The sequence below is a fragment of the Zootoca vivipara genome, chromosome 3, assembly GCF_963506605.1.
Source record: "Zootoca vivipara chromosome 3, rZooViv1.1, whole genome shotgun sequence".
Lineage (NCBI taxonomy): Eukaryota > Metazoa > Chordata > Lepidosauria > Squamata > Lacertidae > Zootoca > Zootoca vivipara.
In genome coordinates, this window is record NC_083278.1 from 15,462,133 (window position 1) to 15,475,866 (window position 13,734).

General features: G+C 44.2%; 1 protein-coding gene across 1 annotated transcript in view; it reads left to right on the forward strand.

Moving 5' to 3' along the window:
• Positions 1–13,734, forward strand: part of PCSK2 (proprotein convertase subtilisin/kexin type 2) — a 111,867-nt gene that overhangs the window by 58,187 nt on the left and 39,946 nt on the right. The window contains exons 3-5 of the mRNA XM_060272426.1: positions 2,156–2,269; positions 3,228–3,336; positions 5,641–5,678. Of these exons, the coding sequence (XP_060128409.1) occupies positions 2,156–2,269; positions 3,228–3,336; positions 5,641–5,678 (261 nt within the window). The remainder of the gene's footprint in view (positions 1–2,155; positions 2,270–3,227; positions 3,337–5,640; positions 5,679–13,734) is intronic.

Here is a 13,734-nt window from a genome sequence, read left to right on the forward strand (position 1 = left end):
AAGGCATTTTTCTCCTTACTTTCTAACGCAACCCAGCAGCCATGTGTACAGTATGAGACTCCCCCCCCGACACTGTAAGGATTCAACTCAAATGACAGAACCAATCTCATTGCATAATTTTAATTTATTTATTTATGAATGCATCCTGCCATCTGGCTAACAATAGTTAAAGCAGAAGCAGCAACAATAATAATAGAACATACCATAATTGGAAAAGAAGAACAAAAATGCAAACAGTAAGGCAAGCATCTGAAAGACAATAAAACCAATTCCCAGATTTAAAAAATAAATTAAACCAGCTCTGTTGCTATCCTTGAAAGCTTCCCAGGGAATTGGATGGCCTTGTTGTTTCAAAGATTTCCCACTTAATAGGACAGTAGCCTTCCCCAAGTATAACAACTCTCATCAACCTCACCCAACGTGGCTAGTCAGGGACAATGGGAGTTGTACTGCTCAATAATCTGGAGGGCACCAGATAAATGGATAGATGCCAATAGACACAAATCTTATCGGGAATTTGTGGCTCACCAGACATTCCATTGTGTGTGGGGAGGGGGAGGGGGGACAATCCTGCACCATCAGTGGTAGAGCTCAACTCGAGTTTTGTCAACCGTACATTGCCATGGCTTATAAAGATGTTCCCTTTTTTGTGCCTGTTGACACCTCAGCATTAACTCCTTGGGGCAGGGTGAGAAAGAAATCAGAATGAATACGCTATGGACACGAAAGTCCTGAGCTTTAACCTCGTCGCTTACCTTAGGAAGCTGATACAGCTCAGTTTTAAAACCATCCACAGTTGGCTTCTGCCCAACCTGGCAGCTGCACTTTCATTCTCTCTATACCTTCTTCACCATAGTCATAAAATCCTCATTCATGTTAAGCTTTAATCCTTTTTCCGAATCCTTCTTAGCGCTCCACCTCAATAAAGCCTTGTGACATAGTAATGTTCCGCTGGTTAATTAGGTACTCTGAAAAGACCGTGTTCTCTTTTGCCAGCTGTAGGTTTTCCAGTTTTAATTCAATTGGGTACCCCTTTTTCAAAGAGCACAAACATGGGGCTCGTAGATGAATCACCTCTTAATGATTCGGTGCTCCATTTATTTATGCCATCCCACTTCTGCTGACTATTAACGCACGAAGCCTGAGAACACTTAATATGGAAATCCCAAGCACAACAAGGATGGCCGTTGCTGTTCTATGGAACTGTTTCCTTTCTACCCAGAATTGCTCCCACTCACTCCCTGTGTTTGAACACAAGGATTGATGAGCTGATGGTAGCCCACCTGTGCTTCAAACACAGAGGAAGGGTAAAAGTGTGTGCGTGCAGAAGCTAAGTATTTAACGGTGTAACTGGTATAATATGTGTGAATCTGACTTCCTGAAAGGGGTATTGGGAATGGATGGATGTAGATCAGTAGCAGAATGGAACAGGACACCAATACTCACTGAGATAACTCCAGAACAGGAAATGGGAAGACCAGATCCCTGACTGCCCCGATTTTACTGGGACATCTCAGATTCACAGAAGCATTCCTGGCTTCTGTTTGGATCTGAGATTGTCCTGCTTTCCCCCCTCCAGAACCATTGCTGAGCTCTGGGAGGACGATGAGCTGGCCGAGCCTCTCCATGGCCACCACTGCCGGCCTCCACCCTTTTGCAGCTTGTAGCGGCTGCTGGACAGTGGGCAGGAGAGGAGAGGCTGGAGAGGAGAGGTTGTTGGGCACAACCCCCAGTGATGTGCCCAAACCAGCAACTCTTGGCCCACCATCTGCAGGAGCTGCCGACATAGCCAGCAGTGTGAGGAGGATCTCCCCACAGGGGCTGTCATTGCCTTCCTTGCGTGCTGGATTCCAGCAGAGGAGAGGCGCGGCAATGCCGCTGCCACAGTTCCTCCTCTCTGCTGCTTATGCCCCCGGGTGAGGCTTGATCCATGAATGGAGCTGCGCCCTGGTGGAATTGGGTCAGGGCTGAGGAAGCTACCTCCACACATCTCCTGGGTGCAGCGTAGACCAGGGGAAGAGAGGTGCTCCTGCTCCATCTCTGCCCTCCTTGCACTAAACAAAAGTACAAGATGGTAAGCAACAAGGCAATACCCTTCTTGTTCTACAGATACCAATGATATGGTAATAACCTTTTAATAACATTATTGTTGCAGGTGAAGAAGGCAGTGCAGCAAGAAGGCTTTGGGAGGAGGAAGAGAGGATACAGAGATATCAATGAAATAGACATCAACATGAACGATCCTTTATTTACAAAGCAGTGGTACTTGGTAAGCAACAGTGAACTTCCATCCCTCTCCATGCACACATCAGGAAAGCAATTTCAAATTTCTGCAGTCCTCAAGCATGTCTTGGTATGGAAGAATATAGCAATCACACGATGAGGCTAAAGTTAAGCTCTTTTGAATGGATGGTTTGCCAACGACAGCCCTGCCTAGACAGAGATAGCCCGGCAGAGCTGCTGTCAGTTAATGTAGACAATACTGAGACGCAGGTGGTGCTGTGGTCTAAACCACTGAGCCTCTTGGGCTTGGCGATTGGAAGGTCAGTGGTTCGAACCCCTGTGATGGGGTGAGCTCCTGTTGCTCTGTCCCAGCTCCTGCCAACCTAGCAGTTCAAAACCACTCTGGTGTGAGTAGATAAATAGGTACTGCTGCGGCGGGAAGGTAAACGGTGTTTCTGTGCACCCTGGCTTCTGTTACGGTGTCCCGTTGCGCCATAAGTGGTTTAGTCATGCTGGCCACATGACCCGGAAAGCTGTCTGTGGACAAACGCCGGCTCCCTTGGCCTGAAAGCAGAGATGAGTGCCACAACCCCTGTAGTCACCTTTGACAGACGTAACTCTCCAGGGGTCCCTTACTGAGTTAAATAAGCCAATGGTCTGGCTTGATACAAGTTAACCTTCAACATGTCCAGAGGCACAACCATTTTTATTATTGCATGATCACAAGCTTTGATCTGTCACTCAAACCAGATTTTAGAGCAAACCTCTGATTCTGACTGAGCAATGGAATGCATCAGTCCCATTGCACCCAAATCTTTTTTTTTTTAAACACCTCTTATTTTATTGCCAGCATTCCTGGCTTTAGTACCTCCTTCCCAGGCAAACAAAGGCTAGCTTGCAGCAGATGGATCAAAGAGACTCTCAGTGGATGTAAACAGTCTGTTTTGTGCCAAGCAAATAATTCTCTTGTGCTTTCTTTTTCTAATTTTTTTTTGATGCATTAGATCAACACTGGGCAAGCAGATGGGACTCCGGGACTCGATCTGAATGTAGCTGAAGCTTGGGAGCTGGGTTACACAGGGAAAGGTGTAACTATAGGAATTATGGATGATGGTAAGTGAACTAAAATATCATGACTCTCAGTGTGAAATCTGATTTAAAAATAAGGCAAGACTTCCAAACATGGATATTTTAATGAGAACTTTGTAAGAGATTCACTTCAGCCAAGAGGAAATCTACAGAAAGCTCCCCTGGGTTACAATTCATGGATAATTATAATTCTCAAAAATGTGCTATGGGTAGCGCTATTTTTGTTCAGGTACAACAGCTGTCAGCTTATTTTGTTTTGCCCAGCAGAACTGAAATGAAAGTTGATTCTTAAAGAGGAAATTCTGTCATTAAATCTGCTCTGCATTTTTAGGGCAACTTAGAAGAATTATACACACAAACACACATGTTACCATTTATATTGCAACGTGTGAGATATATTAATGCCTGCCTCACTGTACATTACAGGGCATTTCAAATTTGTGCTGTGAGTGTTCTATCGTTCTGCTAAAAATAAGTAACCATGTAACTGTGCTGGAACAGATCCACAGGGACCTATCATTGTTAATAGAGACACACTACAGGGGTAATGATGCTCCTTTTGTCTGCCCATCACCCCATCCATTTGCACATGCCTTGTAGCTCCCTGGCTTATTTTACTTGGGCCCACAGAGTGACTTGTCACGTTTCACAGTGACTGAGCACAGAAGTGGTATGTATGTGACCTGGCTAACTGGAGGGAGCAAGCAGAATCTAAAGCAGGCATAGTATTTCATGCCATCTAATAATCAAACCATAGATTTATACCAATTTCACTGATACAAGAAAATCCTGGGCATGGCTCTAGCAAGCTTTTAAATTCTGTTTGCTTCAGATATGAAACATGACTTCTGTAGTACATTGCTGATAGAAACTCCCCCCTCCCCCCAAACAACAACAACAACAACTTATTATTTATGGCCTGCTCATCTGGCTGGGTTTTCCCAGACACCCTGGGCAGCTCCCAACAAAATATTGGGACACAGGTGGCGCTGTGGTCTAGGGCTTGCTGATCGGAAGGTCGGTGGTTCAAATCCCCGTGACGGGGTGAGCTCCCTTTGCTCGGTCCCAGCTCCTGCCCACCTAGCAGTTCGAAAGCACGTCAAAGTGCAAGTAGATAAATAGGTACCGCTCCAGCGGGAAGGTAAACGGTGTTCCCATGCGCTGCTCTGGTTTCGTCAGAAGCGGCTTAGTCGTGCTGGCCACATGACCCGGAAGCTGTACGCCGGCTCCCTTGGCCAGTAAAGCGAGATGAGCGCCGCAACCCCAGAGTCGTCTGCGACTGGACCTAATGGTCAGGGGTCCCTTTACGTTTACCATCTGGCTGGGTTTCCCCAGCCACCCTGGGCAGCTCTCAACAGAATATTTAAAGCACGATATAACATCAAACATTAAAAAGTTCCCTTCAAATGTCTTCTAAAAGTCAGATAGTTGTTTATTTCCCTGGGACATCTGATGGGAGGGCGTTCCACAGGGCAGCCACCACTACCGAGAAGGCCCTCTGCCTAGTGCCCTGTAATCTCGCTTCTCGCAGGGAGGGAACCACTAGAAGTTCCCCTGGAGCTGGACCTCAGTGTCCGGGCTGAACGATGGGGGTGGAGATGCTCCTTCAGGTATACTGGTTTTTGTATCCATTCTTCTTTCACTGGGACTTCTTCTTTCCCTTTTGGGGCAAGTAACATTCTTGCTGCTGTAGTCGCATACATGAATAAATTTCTATACAGTTTGGGTAGTTCTGTCCCTAAAATTCCCAAAAGGAGAACTTTTGGGTTGTTGTTGTTGTTGTTGTTGTTGTTGTTTTTACTAGCGTTATTTTAAACATCTTTTTCAATTCATTATATTACCCACGGCCTTGATAGAATTGTTTGTGGCTTGTCAACATGTCCCTTTGAGAGGTTGTTACGGCCATTGGTAAATCTAATCCAGGCATCCCCAAACTGCGGCCCTCCAGATGTTTTGGCCTACAACTCCCATGATCCCTAGCTAACAGGACCAGTGGTCAGGGATGATGGGAATTGTAGCCCAAAACATCTGGAGGGCCGAAGTTTGGGGATGTCTGATCTAATCCGTAGCAATTACAGCCCTAACCTCTGTCTCATATCCCAAAGGTATTTCTGGATTCGTGCAATCACACATGTAACATTTAATAGTAGTCTAAATAACAAAGAATTAAAAGTACGCACTTATCTGATGACATTCTTCCTTGCAGCATGCTTATATGCAGAGCAGTATAATTCTGTGGCTATCCAAAACTTCTTCTTATTTTGCTGTTTTCATTTGTAATGTGCCGATTGTGTTTTATCTGCCGTCTTTTATTTATCTATTTGGCAGGCATTGATTACCTTCATCCAGATCTGGCTTCAAACTACGTGAGTACACAATGTTCTATGTTGTTCTGGGCATCCTTTTTAGAGGAGATGTTTACCCACTGGGCGTGTTTGCCACATAATTATGCTGTTGATGTCGATGATGAATAAGACTGGGACATAAAACAAGTAAAAGTCCATGGTGGGTACGGACAAATTCACCTCTGTGACCTTATGATGCATGGAACAAAACAGCGACATATGTTGACAGGGGAAATTACGTTGTTGCCAAGCTCTAAACGAGCTTTCATTCTCGACATTAGAAATTGTGTCATCCACAAGTGTTTCCTAATTCAGCTTTCATGATGCGGTTGCAAGCGTGATAGTCCCCCAACATGTGTGATAGGAATGGGAAGAAATAAGGAGAGTGGAGGAAGACTAGAAAGCTATGGTAGAAGAATAATTTGAAAATGTGAGGAATCTGAAAGAAACCTGGAAAATTGATGAGGGTTTTTCTCCTGGGGAACCAAAGACACGTGTCCTCAATGGACCTGCAGTGATGGTAAAAGCTCATGAAAATAAATAACATGGAAATAATTGATCATGTCACAATTTGGAAAATAATATATAATAGTCTTCCTGTTACATGGGTTTATTATTATTATTTATTCCTCAATATTTATATACCAGTTGTCTATAACCAAACCTCAAAGCAGTTTTAGGAATCACTTCGGGTGAATGAATATATGAACATAAAGACTTACAGCAGGCTTCCTCAACCTCGGCCCTCCAGATGTTTTTGGCCTACAACTCCCATGATCCCTAGCTAGCAGGACCCATGGTCAGGGATGATGGGAATTGTAGTCTCAAAACATCTGGAGGGTCGAGGTTGAGGAAGCCTGACTTACAGCATAAGATCACGACCATTTCTGGATATGAGGACAAGCAAGTCCTGAGTGGTACACTGAGATTACCGGTACAACTTTCCATGCAAGAGCAAGATGCATTTATGCCTCTAGGGAACACTGCCATTGTTACAAGAGAAGGAAGAAGGATTCAGTCTTCTTTGCCTGTAAGCTTCCTCCTATTGCGGGTCACACTGTGGTCTAAACCACTGAGCCTCTTGGGCTTGCTGTTCAGAAGGTCAGTGGTTTGAATCCTCATGATAGGGTGAGCTCCTGTTGCTCTGTCCCAGCTCCTGCCAACCTAGCAGTTTGAAAGCATACCGGTGCAAGTAGATAAATAGGTACGTCTGCAGCAGGAAGGTAAATGGCATTTCCATGTGCTCTTGTTTCCATCACGGTGTCCTGTTGCACCAGAAGCAGTTTAGTCATGCTGGCCACATGACATGAAAAGCTGTCTGTGGACAAATGCTGGCTCCCTTGGCCTGAAAGCGAGATGAGCACCGCAACCCCATAGTCACCTTTGACTGGACTTAACTGTCCAGAGGTCCTTTACCTATTTTACTCTGTTGCCATAATTGGTGGGTCTTTTCCTGTCCCCTACTGGGGCTCAAATTTGTCACCATATTGAATTCACTTTTTAATAGCTTTTGTTATAAATGGAGCCTCAAGCTGCTGAACTGTAAGGAATTCAGCATCTCATTGGTTTTGCCAGTTTCTGAGAAGCAGCTCCCCCCTCAAAAGAAACAAAAGAAACCACAAGCAGTATAGTAAAAAAAATGCATTCTGAAAATTATTGTCCTCCATTTTCAAGGCGACCTAAGGCACTCGTTTCCATAAAAAGAGCTGAGAAAAAGAGGGGTGGAATTATTTAAACAGCTTATTTTGAATGTGGTTATTTATGTATTTCAGGGGGTTATACTAGATAACCAGCAGTGCCCCTTCTAGCTCTGCAATTCTATGCTCTATGATCTAAGATTCTATGACTACTACATGGAATTACATCTATATAATTTTCTGAGCTATCACTATCACTATCAATTTCTGCTTCTTCATATTTGCCGTCATTAGGCCTATGTGAGACCCAGCAGAGATAACCTTTTTGTTGAAACAAGTTTACTGTATGCAACAATTCCACCACCATTTTTTGGGGGTGGGGGTGGGGGGTGGGGAGGTCATACCTTTTAGATTGCAAACCTGTGAGCAGAGATTGGTTATTGATCTAATACAGGGGTGGGGAGCTTGTGGTCCTCCAGATATTTTTAGGACTCCAGTTCCCATCTGCTCTGGAAGCCTTTTTGGTGGAAGAAAGTATTAATGAATCCATGGCATGATTTGGCACAAAATAGCTGCAGATATAATCTCAGAAAGTGAATGAAATTATGCATAAAAAAGGGAATATGGGTAGCATTGCCAACAGATGCTAAGTCTACAGATGTCATGCTCTCATACATGAAAAGTTGATTTCCTCAAATTAAGCTTCTGTTAAAAAAACAAGAGCACCCCAGACTAACACCTTCTTGTCAGTTGGCAATCTTCTGGCAAAATTTACTAGTGTTTTTTTAAATATTATTATTAAAATGGCATATAGATATTTATGGGGAGAATTCAAATTTACTTATGATACAGGACGGTCCATTTTTCATTCTCCTAAATCATTAGCTGAGATGCAACCGTGTCATTTCTTCTTGCATAAAATATCAAGCAAGGCCTTCTTGGCTCGATAGGTTTTACAGTGTCAATGCCCTGATAACATTGATAACAAGATTGAGGCACATAAGAACCCGTTCCAAAGCCTCTTGAGCTAAAAGGGAGGTGGGGAGCAAAGCAAAAAAGAGTCCGCCTGTGTCATTCTGCTCGCATCACTAGGCTTCAGACCAAGCACACAATGAATGAGGCGTCTAGAGATGGATTCATCCCAGAGGGATGCAGGGCTTTTGTTTACTTTGGGAAATTAAGGCATACGGACATCACAAAAGAGTTCTTCAAAACAGTGTTGGAGTCTGAGTAATTGCAGGCAAGAGCAGAGGTATACTGAGCGAAGTCTGATTGCTTTAGATTGATGCCAGATTGATACTGTATAGGCTTTGAAGAGGGTGATTGTTTTGATTTTAGATGTGGAGTCATATGGGGACTTGAATACAACAGAGAACTATGCCAACTTGCAACAGTTCAGTACATACACACTTGCAGAATAATTGCCTGCTGCATAGGAACAATTTCAAGATGTTTTCACGTTAGGGAAGGAAATATTATACCGCGGGCTGGGCTTGAGGAGACTGGAGGTTGTATCTCACTCTATCTGAAGAAGTAAAATGTAAGCCAAGGGTAAATGTGATAGGTAAAAAGGTAAAAGACCCCTGGACAGTTAAGTCTAGTCAAAGGCGACTATGGGGTTGCACCGCTCATCTCACTTTCAGGCCAAGGGAGCCAGCGTTTGTCCACAGACAGCTTTTCCAGGTCATGTGGCCAGCATGACTAACAGGGCCGGCTCTAAGGCAAGCCCGGGTGGTGCAGGGCACCAGGGCGCTGGGTCGCCAGGGGGTGCCGCGCTCTGCGCCCGCTGCAGCGACGCTGCGCCTGCCCGCCCGCCGTGGTGAGAAATGCTTAAGATGGCCCTGATGACTAAACCACTTCTGGCGCAATGGGGCACCGTGACGGAAGCCAGAGCACACAGAAATGCCGTTTACCTTCCTGCCACAGTGGTACCTATTTATCTACTTGCACTGGTGTGCATTTGAACTGCTAGGTTGGCAGGAGCTGGGACAGAGCAACAGGAGCTTGCCCCATTTCAGGGATTCGAACTGCCAACCTTCTAATCAGCAAGCGATCAGAATAGGTATATAGAATAGATAAGAAACGTACCAAGAAAAGGGATATGGTCTGTCATGATTAGGTTACCCTCTCGTCTATGATAGATGGTCCAGCAGTTTGCAAAGTTTATGAATTCCCATATATAAAACTCCCAAACTTGATGTCAGCTGCACAGTAGGGCTCTCTGCTGCAATGAGTCAGGCTGAGGATAGATGGAGTCATGCTTGCCATGATTTAACACAGCTCCAAAGTCGCCCCATGAGAAACCTTCTGTTGAGTGGGAAGAAAAGGCACACACAGCCAAGAGAAGAAAATTGGAAATAGAGCTGGTGAAATATTGTGCAGGATGGGTGACATTTAGAATTGCCCTTTTGAATTCCCTCTAGCAACACCGGAGGTGTGCTGAGATGTACAATAGATTGTTCTAAATAAAGATGACAGTAGAATGTAGAAATGTAAAGATGGCTTTTAATTATACTCGGGAGATGCCTAGAATGGAGTTCTTAACAACAGGTACCAGTGGCTGAGAGCATTCAGTAGCCACTGGGATATATTCAAAGTCTAGAAAAGCATAACTCAGTGCTTGAAGGCATGTTTCCCATGTTGAAAGTTCTGGCTCAAGTCCCTGAGATGTCCGGTCAAAATATCTCAGGCAGTTGGGACAGACCCCTATATGAAGCAATGTTACTGTCATGAAACTAGACATTATGGAGCTGGATGGACTTAAAGCCTGGCTTGGTGAAGGCAGGTGTTGCCAGTGTGGTGATCTACAATGTGGTGTAAGGCAGGGATTGCTCTATGGAGTGGTGCCCACCCGTCAGCCCCAGTCAGCATGGCAAATGGCCAGGAATGGATTTGACAACACATGGAGGGCATATGTTGGTGTCAGGGTGGGGGTATCAGGAGCAGGTCAGCATGAACTCGCAAGGTGTCAGTGAAATCGACTCTATTCAAAGAAACAACGCAGATCAGGCCTAGTGAGCACAGCAACTCTTCCCAGTAGATCTTGCCCCAATGAGACAGTTGTGAGGATTGAAGGTCCCCACCTTCCCACAGCTCTGCGAATCTTCTCCTTCCCCAGTTCCTTTCCAAGCAATATGAGACGTCTTCATCTTGCCTGCATTTGCTCTGCCCTCTCCATACCTCTGCAGTTTCTGGGAGACTGGGGGGGGGAGCTGGTCACAGCAGGACAGGGAGACCCCCTGGCTTCTTCAGTAGCCTGCCCTCATCTCTGCCTCTTGCCCCCACCCCAAACCTCCATTTCTGCCTCTGATTCTGGACTTTCCTCTGCTGCAGACTAAACCCTGTTAGCTCTTCAGCTTCTGACACCTGCTCCTCCCAGTTGGCTTCTTATTCTACCTCTTACCACTCATGGTTATCCCACCACCAATCCCCTAACTCTTAGCTTTCTTCCCTTGGGGGAAGTCCATGACAGTTGGCTACCCCTCATATAAGGCAGCAACAACCACACATGGATGCAGCTGCTGTTGCGCAACCACCATTCCAGAGCTGAAGGAGAGCAGAAGTTCTTATTGTTCTCTTTCTTTGGCATTTCTCGTCCAGCAAGGAGAGACGCCTAACTGTTGGGAAAGACTTTTGGCTTTCCATTTTTTGAGTGGCAATAGATGCATCTCAACTCTTATCACTGTTGCTTGTATAAAGTGGAGATAGTCCAGGGAGGATGGGCGGATTGGGAGGAAAGAGGAGAGGAGAGGAAGAGGTGTCTGAAGTCCAGGGATATAAAACCACAGAAAGTGTGACAAAGTCTAGGTGAGAACGAGAGTTTTGGCCACAGCCACACATTTTAACAGGCTGCTTGGTCTGCTGTAGACAAGCTGTAATCTGGGGTGTGTTATTTACATGATACTCTTTTATTCAAACAAGGAAGCTTTCTCCCAAGGTTCTCAGCATTCAGCTCCTAGATAGCAAAGGAAACGAAGAAATCATCAGTGGTTGAAGATCTCAGGAACTTCTCCCCAAATATTCTGATCTTGCCATTGACAATCTCAGTGCCTGATGACCCCAGGGTGAATGTGTAATGACCATTCAAACTTTTGAAGTGCTCAAAGTTTCTTGCTCAGCTCCGAGACAGGAACCTCTGAAACCTGAAGGTCTTTGATGCCACCTCCGTATTCCATGGGAACCATTTCACAGTGCCTGAGAATGAACTAAGAGGCAATTCAGGGCCAGAATAGCATCTGACTGACATTAGGTTACCCTAAGTAGCAAGTCTCCATGCACCCTACCCAGTGCAAAAGGACTCTTAGAGAGGAATCTGCTGGTTCCCTGATGCTGAGGATACTCTGGCTATCACATAGGTTTCATTTCTGAAGCAGATATTGTACCCCCATTAGTGCAATTATACCAAACCAACCATCTGTTCAGTTCTATCCAACTTACATTCTTTCCCCCAAGTATGTATGGGTGGGGGTGGAAATATATAAAACCGGAATCCAAACCTGTAGAATAACTTCATTGAAACCTTGTCATGACTTATAGAGTTGTAACCTGGTGGACAGATGGCTTCCATTCTGTCCTCTTATGTTTTTGAAGAACGTAACAAAATGACCAGCACAATGGCTCAGAGGTTGGTAAAGAAATTGGTCTTTTGCAGTGGCATCTGGATCATTAATATTTAAATCAAGCCATTAACTTGTCACTTGGCTATTAGGCTTAAATGCCAGTGTCCATTTTCTGCTGGAAAGGAATACTGCTGCCAGGGTGTGGGTGGTTTTTAAGGTCTGGCTTGCTTACGTTGGCATCATCATAATAATAGTTACTCTCCTTGTAGTATTACATTTTTCATGTTCATAAAGAAAGCCTCGTTGTTTTGAGTTATAACTCTTGCTTTCTAATAGGGATTCCCAAGGTCTTGGTTAGAGGGCAAGCACCCAAGATGTTTGTACTGAACCCCAGAACCTCTGCTCCTTCTCCTCCTTATTACGTTTTTTAAAACTTCACTTGCAAGGCTGCTGGGCATGCTGAAAAGCACACACCACCTTAATTTGCTCAAAGATCTAAAGTTCTCCTTTCTACAAAGTAAGAGAAGAGATCTATTTATTGATTTGATAGATTTATATCCAACCTATCCTCCAAGATGGAGCAGAGGGATGGCTTTGTTTGACATAAGAAGTAATGTTCTTCTCTGAGCCTGAAACTCCACGAAGCTTTGACTTTCAAGGAATTATTATTATTTTTCTCCATCAAGAGGATCTTTCATTCTGAGCTGATAATTAATATACGAAGTATAATGTATTCCACAGTTTGCTACACAGCTCAGACTGCACACACAAAGCCGGTAATTTTGCCAGGCAAAACTTCTCCAGGATAAAAGACCTTCTGGAAGGAATAATAAAGCTATACCACAATGTGAGAGAGATGTCTATTGAAAAGATGAATATGAGCAGAACAGCTGTGGATTTCGTGTTTACAAATTGTGGAAGGAGGGAAAAACATGTAAGAGAGAGGGGGAAGTATTTGGGAGAGGACAATGAATGGAATCATGCTGATTAGTCTTTATCCCTATAGTTCTACTTCGCATAGTGACTGGACCAGGAGCCTTCAACCAGTAAATTAAAGTAGTAACTGAGTAACTAAGCCCAGAGTTTAGCCAGAGTATACTCTACTCTGAGTGGGGGTTTTGTTTTGTTTTGCATGTTTTAGCATATTCCAAGGAGATATTTCATAGTCAGGCTGCCGTTTTACTGTCATTAAAATTCTACTCAATATTGATCCAGAGCAGATTCCAACGTATAGTTAGCAGAGTAAAAACTTAAACACGTTGCAGGTTTCCCCCCAAAAAATAGACCAGAGGCAATTAATATTTCATCCAGTAGAGCTTTACTGCTACTGAAGGCAAACGAGCATAATGGTCACAAATCCAATACATTCAGGATTGGCCCTGTCCATAAGAAATCCACCTGCAGCAGACTTAACTTAAACTTACAATAAATTATAATAAGTCTAAACCTCAACACTATGGCATACTACCATATGTACAGAACACCACACCAGAAGGAAAAGAGATAGAAAGTGCAAGTGAAACCCAGATTACTTCTGGCCTATTTTTATTAGTCAGCATGACCTTGACAGAAGAGATAAGGGAACCAGTTTAAGCCAGCTGTCCTGTACTTAGTTACTCTAAAGGAGTAACCCAAACATCATGAACCTTCTGCTTGTTTCTTTCACACAGAGAAGCTTCCAGAACCCCCTTGAATTAAGTAGAATAGGAAAGATCTCTATACCTCAGATAAATACTTTCTGCACTAAGAAATGCAAGCTGGCATTTACATGGCACACAATAAACTTTCTCATTTTATGTTCATGAGTACTTATACCAGTAGTGGAGAACCTATGATCCTCTAGATGTTGTAGGACTTCAGCTCCTGACAGCCTCAGCCAGC